A 13,875-nucleotide genomic window follows, 5' to 3' on the forward strand; every position below is an offset into this window, starting at 1 on the left:
GGTGGCAGCTTCGAGCAAGATCTCATATAAACAGAGTTTGTTGCAAAAATTATTTTGAAATATATATATGAAAAATTATTTACAGTTTATTTATAGTATTTTTATATTATTTCTTGCAATTACACTTATGATTCCCTCGCCCTTTTATAACAACAATTTTTTTGCAGTTCATTGCAGTTCTTTTTGACATGTCTGAGTTGTTTTGCATGTTCACGTAAAAACAGGTTGGAGGACAAAATTGCTTTGCCACAAGTGGGGCCTACTGGAGTCCTCCTTTCTGCTCTCCTGATAGCTCCCATAATCAGTTTGATCTCAGCTGCTCTGGTTCATCTGTTCCAGTCTGACATGTTAGACAAGGCTGACCTCTGGCCCCCAAAATGAAGGTAAAGATGCAAGTGATTATGAACAACCGCAAAAGGTGTGGCATTTTGGCTTTACCTTGACTTTTACAATATCACAGTTACAGGTGTACCAAATACCATAGATATTACTTGCTGCATTACATATAATCACAAATGTTAAGATGAGGGTGATTTCTTCTCCCATATATCTGTCAATTTCTGTCAGTTTCCATAAACATGACTCCATATAGCAGGTTTCTCAAGGGCACCCTTTTGTTTAATGGACATTTGAATGGTTGTGTTTCATTGTGTCTGCAGGGTAATGATGCGGAGTTCTCTTGCTCTTGTTCCAACCATCTCTTACCACACTTTGGTGTAAAGTCATCCATTAGATCAATCAATTGCTCCTAAAAGTTGTTCTTCAGCAAATGTCTTATGTGAAGCTTATCCTTTCACTTTTGATAAACCACCCCAGGGAGTGGGCACAAAATATTTATGCCAGGTGCCACCTCACTGGGCCAAGTGAACTAAAAATCAAAGGAAGAACTTTCTTGGACAACGCCTATAATCCTTAAATTGTGCACAGCCTCCAAATTGCTTCATAAGAGGGCTGATTTTGAACCTAAGTTGTGATGTTTTTGAAATACCTGTCCATTAACTATCACATTTCTGTTCCACACAGCTTCTAGAACTTTGGCAAAACATGACACCATCCTCTCACAGTTCTCAGGAAATAATTTGATACCACAATGATGTAACAAGGCTCAAATGTTCCTGGGATGTATTAAATGTCTTCTTTTCTGGCAGAATTATTCACTCTTTTGCTTATTTGTTTTCTATAGCTATAATTGTGTTAGAAAACTCTCCCATAATGAATCAGAAACAGCATGCAGAAGAGTATCAGATAATGTGGTCTTCAATTCTTGATTCAAAATAGGCTTTCAAACAATTATCTTTAAGAAGAGGACAACATCTTACAGGGCAGTTGTCAAACTCCTTTGGGGTGGGGATACCCTGTGGGTCTGACCACAGACTCCATCACACAATTCAAACAGAGGATTAGTCAGTGTTGTTCACACAAAACATAACCCACAGTCAGTAGCAGTACTGAGACAAACTCCTGCTAGAAAGAACAAATATTGTTCCTTGAAGACCAACCTTGACTGCCCAATATATAGGATAAATGCAAAGCCCTACACATAAGAATGATGCCTCTCTATTTTCTTGGCATAAATTCTTCTTTCACCCCTCAGTAATGCTGTCCTTGAATAACAGCACATCTGTATGAAATGTGAAATTACAGGCATACCCCTTCAGAGTGCAGTTGCGTTGTTTTCTGGTTATGTATTGCGCAAGTGTATCGGCGGTAATTCCATGGCACCTTATTTTTGAAAGTGTGACATTTTGAAATCAGATAGGTCTTTTGGCTAAAAAAACGGTATTCAGTTCTTCAATTCCCCCCAACCCCTTTTGGGCCTAATCCAACACAATGTTTATGAGATTACTTTCAATTACTCTGACTGGAAGTTCTTTGTATAGAGCCACATCCCTATATACAGCTGTGTGACAGAACAAGGGTTCTTCATCTGATTCTCTCTGATCACAGATCTTATTAAAAGGAAGGCTTTGGCTTTCAGCCTCTCCGCAGTGCTTTCCACTCACAGTGACTTGTGGGCAAGTAAGAGGAGAAAATGACCACACACAGGAAGAAGTTTATTGCCTTAATAGATAAGGCAATGGCTGATGCTGAAACGATGGCACCCGAAGAGCTAGTGTTTTCTTACAAGGGGCTTTTGTATCCAAGTACTGTTTGCAGCCTTGAGACCTTCAAAGCTCTTGAGTCCTTTGAAGCAAGGAGTGATGACGTTTTCCTAGCAGGATACCCCAAGTCTGGTAAATATCATTTGCTTGCTATAAACAGATGTCATGTTCAGAATAATTCTGAACGGTGGTTTGGGAGGGGTGGGAGGGGGCTTAGCTCACACTGTTCAAATGAAATGTCCAAGGACCCGTCCCTGATATGTCAGAGATATCAGGGCCAAAATATGTCACAGCTATCAGGACAAATGATTTGTGATTAGGAATCAAATAATAATAATAATAATAATAATAATAATAATAATAATAATAATTTATTATTTGTACCCCGCCCATCTGGCTGGGTTTCCCCAGCCACTCTGGGCGGCTTCCACAAAGACCAAAAATACACTAAGATCTCACACATTAAAAACTTCCCTGAACAGGGCTGCCTTAAGATGTCTTCTGAATGTCAGGTAGTTGTTTATCTCTTTGACATCTGATGGGAGGGCGTTTCCCCTCCCATCAGATGTCAAAGTAACCATGAGGGAAGAGGCAACTAGACTGCAGTGCTGGTAAGGGGTGGTTTAGCTTCTTCCTCAACAACATTTTCAGGATTAAAATGTCACCCTCCCCCCCAAAAACCCACCTTGCTCTTCCCTACTTACGCTGGTACCTGCAATATATCTATTTTCGATCAGGACTAATAGTAGATGAGGAGATTTCATGCATAAAGGGCCACTGAACTTCACTCCTTCAGTGTGACAATATTAATCTGATATTGCCACAGCCATGGCAGTTTTTTTAAAAAAAAGAAAAAAAAGATCATAATCATAGGAAATCACAACCACAATATCCACTACTGCACCTGCAGTGCACATCCATCCATGCCACCAGGGGTTTTTGTTTTTAAAGTCTTTGCCTGGTGTCAAAATGACAAAAGTTTATTTTGAGAGGTGGTAATAAGACATGTGTGATATGTGTACTGTTTCCATTTTTACAATTATTTTATTAATTCATTCATTATATTTATGTACTTTTCATAAAAAGAAAAAGTTCCCTGGTACATTAGCCCTGATAACTGTTTAATCATTGTAGCTGTGAGGTAAAAACGTCACATTCCCTCTCTCCACTTTTCAGGTACAAACTGGGTTGGTCAGATCCTAACAGATTTAGTACTAACATCTGCAAATAATGAAGAGACAAGTAACCTGAATAATGAAGAACTGGAAGAATTTCCTTATCTTGAAGTTGGAGATCCAGAGAAGTACCAGGTGGGTAAAAATGTGTTTACTAAGACTGTGGAAAGGGACTCTGATTTATTCCAGTGAATTCTCTTTTATTAGTGACAGCTTGTATGGTATATATAACATGATAAAGATGGCATTGTACCAGGGGATGAACTTTATATATCAATCTAGAAAGATGTTCTTTCATTCCAGAAAGATGCTGAACCATTTGCAACTATATACCATTTTCGAGCCTTTTCTTCACACAGTTGTTGAGAAAAGCTATCCCAAATGCCCTTAAATTATTTTTCTTGATCATCTTCTCTATCATCAACTTTTAGGAAGCAATCCTGTACACACCCCTGAACTCAATGGGGCTCACTCCTGAGCTTATATATATATAGGGTTGCACTTCATTGTTGATTTTCAAAGCTCTGTTTAACTTTCTGTTTGAAATGCTAAACTTTATTTACTGTCTCTCTGCCCCATACAATTTACCAAAGAGAATGGCAGATTTACCCTCTCGAAGAGTCATATTTACCCACCTCACTCCTCAAAATCTTCCTGCATCGGTCTTCAAGAATAAAGCCAAGGTGAGTGAGTCTTCATGGTGTGGAGAACTTGGACTGATTTAGTTACAGGTAGGTAGCCGTGTTGGTCTGCCGTAGCCGAAACAAAATAAAAAAAATCATTCCAGTAGCACCTTAGAGGCCAACTAAATTTGTTATTGGTATGAGCTTTTGTGTGCGTGCACACTTAAGAAGTGTGCACGCACACGAAAGCTCATACCAATAACAAACTTAGTTGGTCTCTAAGGTGCTACTGGAAGGAATTTTTTTATTTAGTAAATCAGGAAATTCACGGACATATCTGGAACACTGCAGCAGCAAGCAGTGTCTGCATGGAAACTGGCAAAATGTCCGGGGGGAAACGTGCAATTTCTTTGTGATTTTGCAAATTTTTCTGTCAGGAGATTCACTTTTTGAAATAAGACCACGCTAGATTTACTAAGCTCTCTAGTGGCTCATTGTCCATTTTAGAGTTTCAATGGCATGTTATGAGGTGTTCTTGTGACAGCCAGTTTTAGTCTGCTGTTGTTGCTTTGCAAGAAGCCTCACTTGGCACTAACTTGTTGACCTTTTCAGTGCTAGGTGAAAACCTTTCAATTCAACCAGGACTTCATTTAATAACTTAGGTAACCTGGGCTTTTGTTTTTTAAGTGTTTATTTCTAATTTTGAACGAGGTTTGCTTTTGTTGTATACATGTAGATTTTTATTTATGGCTTTATTTATTTTGTATTTACATTAGGTCTTCTCCTTCTCCTTCGTATTATGTATTATAAGCCACAATATGTCTTGTAAGAGTTATGGGACAGCATGCATATGCCAACAAATAAGCAAGCAAATAATATTTTTATTACAACAGTTTTGTTAAAACCAGCTTTGTAAACATTATAAATATTGTTTTTTACTTATAGATACTGCTGCTCATTAGAAATCCAAAAGATGTGGCCACCTCGTTTTACCATTTTGTCAATCGGTTATCTCCTCTTCCCTCTTACAATACCTGGGATGACTTCTTTACAGCTTTTATGAATGGACAAAGTATGTTCCCTCATTTCCCAACTGAATGCATTGAGATTTATCTGTAGATAACTATGCAAAAAAAAGCACTGTAGGCCCATCAGAATGACTGCATTAATTTGGATCAATATCACAGTTTGATCAATTTAGTCTAGGGGTAAGGGAGCTTTTTGACCTGGTGGGACAACTCTGGTCCACAACCTGGACCACAACCTGGTTGCTAAACCTGGCCCACAACACCCTGTGGACCAGGTTGGGCAAGTGAGCGGGACACCTACTCAGCCATCTGATGTCACAATCGGTTGTTGTGGGACTTGGAAATGCGAAGTCCCTTTTGGCTAAACCTCACCTTTACCTGCCCTTAAGTCAACAGGGCATGGCTTGACTAAAATAGCCTCAGAGGTGAAAAAGAAGGACTTGGCAGGCCAAATTTGGCCCACAAAATCCAGAACACTTTTGCGTCATTGGGTTGGGTTTTATTTCTTATGCTTTGAACTTAGATGACCACTATTCATCATCAATGCCCTCTCAGGAAATATGAATATGGATGTCTTGATTCATATTGGTGTGTTACCACTTCTTCCTCTTATTGTCTGTGTACTTGCTTGCTTTGTATATGGTGATTATTATATATGGTAATCATTATTATTGTTATTATTAAATTTGTATATCACCCATCATCTGTAGATTTCAGGGCAGTTCACAACATAAAAATACAATATAAAAACACAAAATACATGAAAAAACAAGAACAAAAAACACAAACCAATAAACATATTAAACCTCCCTCCCCACCACCATTTCTCACAGACACATTTAAAAGGGGTATAAGATGTTAATCAGCCAAAGGCCTGGTTGAAAAGGAACATTTTGTATCAATATCAGACTCTCCAAGTGTCTCTATTTTCCAGGAACATCTCTGATTTAGAGAAGCTGTCCCGGTTTCTGATTTTATCCCGGAATGTCCTATTTTTCTTTAGGACGTGCCTATTTCATTGGAGAAATGTTGAAGGGTATGGAATTATCTGACCCATGAGCCATCTGAAGGCAATCCTGTATAGGGAAGCTTTTAAAAAATGTTTAGTGTTTTATTATGTTTTTATATATGTTGGAAACTGCCCAGAGTGGCTGGGGCTACTCAGCTGGGGCTACTCAGTAAGATGTGTGGGGTATAAATAGTAAAATTATCATTATGGAATGGGACATCCCCATTTTCATTGGAGAAATGTTGGAGGGTATGTAATACTCTGCTACTGCACCTTTGGGTTATTAGTCATGCTCATTACGTTACAGTATTTTTTTAAAGGAAAGAATCAGGGATAGGATTCATACTTCGTTTGACCCCATGCCCATTACAGCCACCAGTCGTTGTCTTTAATTCCAGAAGTTCAGAAAGTAGAGGCTGGGAATCTTTTTTATCTCAAGATCAGCCTTACAGGGGTCACATGCCAGTGTTTGGAGAGACCAGAGGCCAGAGTGAGAAATGTAAATTCTACCTTTGTACAGTAAACTGATCGCTATACAAACACACCCCTTTGTTCTCTATCCAGATAAGCAAAATGTGTGGGCAGAGCTGGTGTACATATTCCAGTCAGACAATGACATTCAAGGAGGGCGTGAAGCAGAACCAGAGAGGGATGTATAGTTTGAGGAGAAAGGTGTGCGGCTCCGGAAAAGTGTGGTGTTTGAAAGATACTGAGGGCCAGATATACAGGCTGATCTAAATGATGCTCCTCCTTCTATACCAGGGTAAGAGGGCATCTCTCTCTCATGGCCCTTGGTTAGGAAATGCCAGGCCTGCAGATTCTCCACATATATTAAGGGGCATCTAGGGGAAAACCTAGTTTGCCCATGGTTTCAAATTGCATGCTTTCTCTGGGCAGGAGTAAATAGAAGAAAAAAGGTGTATGGACAGGGCTGACTCCGCCCTCCCCCACGAGACAGGGTGAAACAGAAGCCAAAGAGGTGGCACCCCGCAGGTACCCCACTCAGCACGGTGCCTCTGGAGAAGTGGCGCTGATTTCAAGTGAGATTTCATAAGAGCTCACCAGAAACCAGTGTCTTCTCTGCCACCATTGGGGGCATTGCCTTTTTGGCTTCCCATGGTGGCGCAGGGGCAGGGTAGTATGGCAACACATTCCCTTTTTACCTCAGATGGCAAAAAGGGGTGCACTTTCCTCTGTGTATGGAGCTATGTCTGCAGACAAATGCCGGCTCCCACGGCCTATAGAGCGAGATGAGTGTGCAACCCCAGAGTCATCCGCGACTGGACCTAACGTTCAGGGGTACCTTTACCTTTAATGATATAACATCTACACCTGACTAGCAAAGCCTCATTATATTCAGAATGCGCAGGAATGTTTTGATCCTCAGCTAACCAGCCTTGTATTTCTATTTTTCTTGCAGTGGTCTGGGGTTCTTATTTTGACTTTGTTTTTGAATGGAATAAGCACGCTGATGATGCAAATGTCATGGCAATCACGTATGAGGAGCTGAAGGAGGTAAGTGCTTTGCTGTGTGGAGGATGCCCTGCACTTTTGGCAAAGGGCATTGCTGAATCCTGGCCATGCGGCTATAAATAGTCAAGACAACAATGCTTAGTGGTCAGCTCAACTGGAATACAGTGGTACCTCCAGTTACAAACTTAATCTGTTCCGGAGGTCCGTTCTTCACCTGAAACCGTTCTTAACATGAGCTGTGCTTTCACTAATGGGGCCTCCCACTGCTGCTGCACTGCCGCTGCACAACTTCCGCTTGCATCCCAGCGCAAAGTTCACTACCAGAAGCACCTACTTCCGGGTTAGCGAGGCTCGTTATCCGAAGCGTTCATAAGGTGGGTGGTATGTAACCCGAAGTTCCACTGTACACAAACCAATCGAAACACTTGTATTACATCAAAATGTATGTGTCTTTCTTTATAGAGATGTGTCTAGCATAAAGTAATTATAATCTTTGAGTGATATGTGATCGAATGACTAGTAAAGGCCTTAGAATCACAGCAAGCTGCCTTATATTGTGTCGGATGATTGTTCAGTGGCAGACTTTGGGCTCTCAAATTCCAGCAGCGCCCTGCGTGATACCAAAATTTCGTGACCCCGCTTCTCACTCTTCATTCTGCAGCACTTTTTAAATCCAATCATTCTACCCCATTGTTGTGGTGCCCCCTGCAGCGTGGCACCCAGTGTGACCACACCAGTCACCCCACCCTAAAAATGCTGTCTGACAGTGCCTCTCCAGGGTTTCAGCCAAAGAGCATTTCTCAGCCCTACCTGGTGATTCCCAGGATTGAACTTGGGACAGATTCTCTGCTGTTGAGCTATTGGCCCTTCTTTCCTTCTATCCCTCCTTCCACAAAGTGCCTTGGTAGTTCTTACATCCTATGGTTCCTGGCAAAGCCTTCCAAGAAACCGCAGAACTGTACCCTCCATGCTTGTACATTGTAGATCCCACAATGATTGCATTTTTGACAATTCCTCCAGAAACAATTAATACTTAACGTTGCATATTTTACTTTCCTTACTTCAGAATAGACCTTTGGGAGTGAAACGGATAAGTGAATTCTTTGACTTGCAACTAACTGATGACAAGATTCAAGGGGTTGTGGACAGAAGCAGTTTCAAAGCTATGAAGGAAAACGCTGGAAAAACCCATGGCGCATTTGGTGATATTCTTTTCCGCAAAGGTAAACTTCAAAGACAATGTTAATGTTCTGCTAGAGTTTAAAAATAGCTTCAACCATATAATTGCATGTCCAGGGGCTCTGGGTGCCTGGATTGTTGATATAGCTGCATTTCAGTCAAAGACAGAGCAGGAGGGAAATAGATTGGTCAGGGAGAGGAGGCCTTTCTCCCTGTCAACACTGGAACTGCTGTGGCAGTCTGATAAGAAAGAGGGTGGGAAAGAGGGAGGAGTTCTACGACTCAGCTTAAAATCCAAGCCCGAGAAGAATTTTGAGGACCACAACATTCCCCTTATGTTGAAGGCAAGTTGGTGATGAAAGGTTGGTTGATGAGTTTCATATGTGAAACTAAGGAAGTGTGGCCTCTGGAAGCATCACTAAGAGCACATCTCCTGATCTAAGGAACAGAATGGCTTGGTGGCCTCATTGTGACATTAGAAGTGGTAGTCATTTATTGAGGCTCCATCTGCAACACATATTTAAGCCATTATTTGGCTTCCCCAAAGAATTATAGGAGCTGTGGTTTGTAAAGGGCACTGGAAGTTGTTAGGAGAGCCTGTTCGCCTCACAGAGCTATAGGTCTCAGAGTGGTTTAACGTTCAACCCTCTCTTCAGGAAACTCTGGGATTTGAAGCTCTGTGAGGGGAGTAAGTGTCTCCCAACAACTCTCATGAGCCTTAACAAACTACAGTTGCAAGAATTATTTGAGGAGAGCCATGCCTGTTTAATATTGCATTCAATGCATAGTGCAGATGAGGGCTCAGATTAGATCATTAGTCTAGCCCCATCTGGACTTTCTCAGAAGATATTTTCTCTTTAGTTCAGAGTATTGCCCGGTCTTCTCTTCCCTTTCTTTGAGGAAGACACACCAGTGAGCAGATTTGGTTTTCGAAAGCAATAGCACACCAGTGGATAGGGGGAAATGTCATTAGAGCACCCTGAAACTGGAATTGCAGGAGAAGTTGTCAATTGATCAAAACGTATTGTTGAGGATATTATTATTAATGATATTCTACTCTGTTCAGGTGGTGTTAGTGACTGGAAGAATCATTTCAGTGAAGAGCACAACCAAAAAATGGATGCAACATTTGAAGAACGCTTGGGTGGAACAGAATTGGGAAGAAAGTTAAAATATGGGGTGTACTGCAAGGCTTGAAGTCTTGACCCAGGACTCCCTCAATCCTAGAGCTAAGCTTGTTTAAACTGAGCATAATGAGGGGAGTGCCAAAGCTCAAAATGTTATGTCTGTATCTAGTAGAGATGTGCAACTCCCATCTCTTTGTATAGAGGCATTTACAATTTGCATTCAGCAGTGTCCACTCTTTGCACCTGTGTACACAATAGTTCAGCTATACAAATCAAGAAGTGTGCACTCTTTCACACAAACATTTGTACATGTGAGGCTGTACCTTTTTCAGTGTAATGTGTGAACTGTCTTTTGTTACTTTGTGAACATATTGTTATAGATTTAGGATAAACCCTGGAAGTTAATAAATGCTGGGTTTTGGTTATTTGTGATATGAAAGGAGAATGCAAGCTGCAAAGGAATTCCTGAGCTGGCTTACGCAAACAAACCTGCTAACGTGATAAAAAGGTGTTGATGGACCATTGGGGAGAGGAATCCTTTAGCCTGGGGAGTGAGCTGTTACCAAGGTGATGGGGTGTGTTTGAGAGGACAGGAGAGACAGTTTTTGAGTAAGGGTTGTTGGGAGAAAGAAGGAGGAAGAAAGGGCTGAGATTCGTCTTTGGAGTGCGCTGGCTGCAGGCAGCTTATGTTGCTGCCTCTTGGAATGACTATGCTGTAAGATCTGGATTCTCTCCATGCAGACTGAAGGTGTAAATAGGTGAATAAACCATATTTCTTAAAGCATGACAGTCTCCACCGTGTCTTCTATTCTCCAAAGGGCCACAGACCCTATGTGTGTGCCTGGGACCCCATGGACTCTTGCCACTGCTTTTGTAACACTGCTATACAAGTCAAGAAGTGTGCACTCTTTCACACAAACACTTGTACGTGTGAGGTGTACCCTTTTAAGTGTAATGTGTAAACTATCTTTTGTTACTTTGTGATCATATGTTGTTTTGTTTCATTCCTGCTTTGTAAGGTCATTTCATGAATGAATGAAGATTTGCTTGTGTTTTCCAGTGATTTGAATGGCAAAGTCCAGGGCCATAGCTAGGGAGTGGTGAGGAAGGCCCCCAATGGGGGTGCAGGCGAGGCACCCCCCCCCAGAATCGGCTTTAAAATATGGCCATAAATATGTCTATAAATAAAAATATTGATTATTGCCTCATAAAAACGGGTTTTAAATAGAGGGGGGTTGGAGGAGACGCAGAAAGAAGAACTAATTTGTCCGTGGTTAGGGGCTGGGGCGCTCAATCTTGAAGGTTCTGCCGGGGTGCAAGATCACCTAGCTATGGCTCTGGCAAAGTCCCAGGGAGCCTATAGTGTTTACAGTTCTGAACATAACTGTATGAAATCTGCAGGGATTGAAGGCAGGGCATCAAAATTTGAGTCAAATAGGACCAAGGGTTTTGTTTTGTTTTCGTGCCAAGCACTTTACAGTTGAAACATTTTAAAATGTTTCTGCTGCTAGACCTTCTGCTGGTGAAACTCACAAGGAATGTTGAGGTGCCCTTGAGGAAAATCTCTCCAGGCATGCGTCTGGCATCTTCATTAGACAGCTTTCAGAGAATGCTGCAGATGCAACTCTTTACCCTGGCTTTTGACCCTTGAGGTGTATGTTTTTAGGATCCACATTACCTATTAAAAAATTTAGTCTCCCAAAAACATATAGCCAAAACACAAAGCTGTCTGTTGGGGGGAAGTGTGCATAAACATGAAGAGATTGGTTAAAATATCAAATGGAAATGCATTATATTAGGGGAAATTGCTTGCAAATATGTGTGCAAAGTCAAAAGTGCATACAAAAATGTGTATGTTTGGATAGATGCACACAAAACTGCTGATTAATTTTTAAGAGGAATTTTAAAAAGTAATAATTATGTACTGAAATGACTTGATTTGAAGACTGGAAAAATTGGAACCTGAAAGAAATGGAAACTGACAGATTCAAGCATCCCTACCTGGGTCTTACTTTTTTCCACACCTCCATGGTATCCCTGTGCTGTATGGTATACTTGGAGTCCTGGTCAATTGCAGCAAGTTGGAGACTTGATGGATGACAGAACTGGGGGCAGGAACAGACAAGAGAAACTATGGTGCCCTTATCTCTTAGAACATAGGAGTATTTAAAGGCCTATGAGTGTGCTTTCATTTTGATATATAGAATCCGTTGTCAAGGTTTTATTATAGGCATTGGCCCATAATGTGTACTTTCCTCTTCTGAAGAGCTATTTAATCATTTATTATATGCTCACAGATCCATTAATCTTCCAAACCATTTAACAGTGATGCAACAGGTGCAAAGATCAAACATGTTTGATTTGGTCATTCTAGAACTGGCAAACAAATTAAATGACCCAGTATCTCAAATAAAAGCTCACTGAGAGGTGAACTAGATGTCAATACTGTGCAATAAGTACAGATTTGTTTGATGTGGGGTTTTTTTTTAATTACACAAATTGTCACTGCAAGTACCTATTTATCTACTTGCACTTTGATGTGCTTTCGAACTGCTAGGTTGGCAGGAGCTGGGACCGAGCAACGGGAGCTCACCTCGTCACGGGGATTTGAACCGCCTACCTTCTGATCGGCAAGTCCTAGGCTCTGTGGTTTAACCCACAGTGCCACCCGCATCTCTTCCTTTCACTGTACACTGACCCAAATTGGGAGAGCCACACCCGCAATTTGCAAAGGAAACAAAATTCCATTAAAATGGATCAAAGTTGTTTTAACAAATGCAAGTTGCCACATATGAGGGCGGGAGTGCAGGGAGAGGGTTTAATGCAGCTCAGACCCACAACATAGTGTATGTCAGGCTTCCTCGGCCCTCTAGATGTTTTTGGCCTACAACTCCTATGATCCTTAGCTAGCAGGACCAGTGGTCAGGGATGCTGGGAATTGTAGTCTCAAAACATCTGGAGGGCCGAGGTTGAGGAAGCCTGGTGAATGTGTAATGAATTCAAGCAGTCCACACTTGGCTTTTGAATGGGATTGCCTCTCCTCTCCAGTGCTGGCAATTTGTGTAAAAACCTCCAAAGCAAACTGCATTTACAGGCACAACTATATACCCATGACGGTGTACAATGCAGTGGAATTACCATAGAACTTTTGTTGATTTTGGATATTAGGTTGTAACTCGACCCATGATTAAGCATGCCTACTGAAAACATATTTGCTGTCAAGGAGCTGTCAAGCAAGCCAGGTCAACCACAGGGCAGGCACATACATGGGAGATGGGGAATGCAATTAACTTTTTATCCATAGAAAATAACAACACAGTAGAGTCCTCTGGTTCGTCTTAATCCAGCTGAGACATTGCTGAAACTGACCACTAGCTCCGCCATTCCCCCTCTAGCCTTTCATTCTGGATCCCTCACAAGCAGACGAAGACTGCGTCAAGGGGGTGAGCGAGGAGGTTGCCTGGTCTGTTGCTCAGCAACTTGCATGATTCTCCTTAAGCGGGGTGTCAGAGGGGGAGGAGAACCAGCAGACTGGGACTGTCCTGATGCTGTGTAGCCTCTGATTCTTCTCTTTCTGAGTCTGCACTCACACTGTGACTCTCAGCCTCTAAGCCTGTCCTGGAAGGCCCTCCTTCTGTCCCCCCCCCCTTGATCGCTCAAACTCCCTGCTTCTAGCACCTCCCAGCTAGTCCCTTCTGCAAACTGATCTTTAGTGTTCCACCACCAGGATCCGGGATCTAAGTCATTGTCTTTTGTGTCCTCCCTGGGGGGCTCCTGGATGGGCGGCTCCCATCACTCTTCCTCATCTAGCCATTCCTTGACATTTGTTCCCCTGAACTTTAAGGAGATAAACCTGTTTTGAATCCAGCTGTGCTTGTTCTGTGTTGTAAATCATGCTGTTTTTATTACATCGTGTCTTAGGCTCCTTTAGAGGGAAGAACAATATATAAATACAATAAGTAAAATAATAAATGACAAAATGAAGTCAAGGAAACCAAGGTGCACGTATTTACTCATTTGGATCCAACTCCCCAAATTACAATTTAACCAGGGCTTTTTTCCAGCTGAAACTCACTGGAACTCAGTTCTGGCACCTCTCACGTGGGAGTTATTGCCATTATAAGAGAACAAGGGAGGCGCTCATGGTGAGATCCGGCAC

The 13,875-nt window shown here is 41.7% G+C and overlaps 1 protein-coding gene across 1 annotated transcript; it reads left to right on the forward strand.

Annotated features, from left to right (window-relative positions):
• Positions 1–1,920: 1,920 nt before the first annotated feature.
• Positions 1,921–10,489, forward strand: LOC128410764 (sulfotransferase 6B1-like). Its single transcript, XM_053382421.1, has 7 exons — positions 1,921–2,234; positions 3,279–3,412; positions 3,871–3,960; positions 4,846–4,972; positions 7,358–7,452; positions 8,477–8,633; positions 9,656–10,489. Exons 1-7 carry the CDS (start codon positions 2,033–2,035, stop codon positions 9,784–9,786), a joined length of 936 nt encoding a protein of 311 aa, XP_053238396.1. The 5' UTR covers positions 1,921–2,032; the 3' UTR covers positions 9,787–10,489.
• Positions 10,490–13,875: the final 3,386 nt, after the last annotated feature.

The sequence above is a fragment of the Podarcis raffonei genome, chromosome 3 (assembly GCF_027172205.1).
Source record: "Podarcis raffonei isolate rPodRaf1 chromosome 3, rPodRaf1.pri, whole genome shotgun sequence".
Lineage (NCBI taxonomy): Eukaryota > Metazoa > Chordata > Lepidosauria > Squamata > Lacertidae > Podarcis > Podarcis raffonei.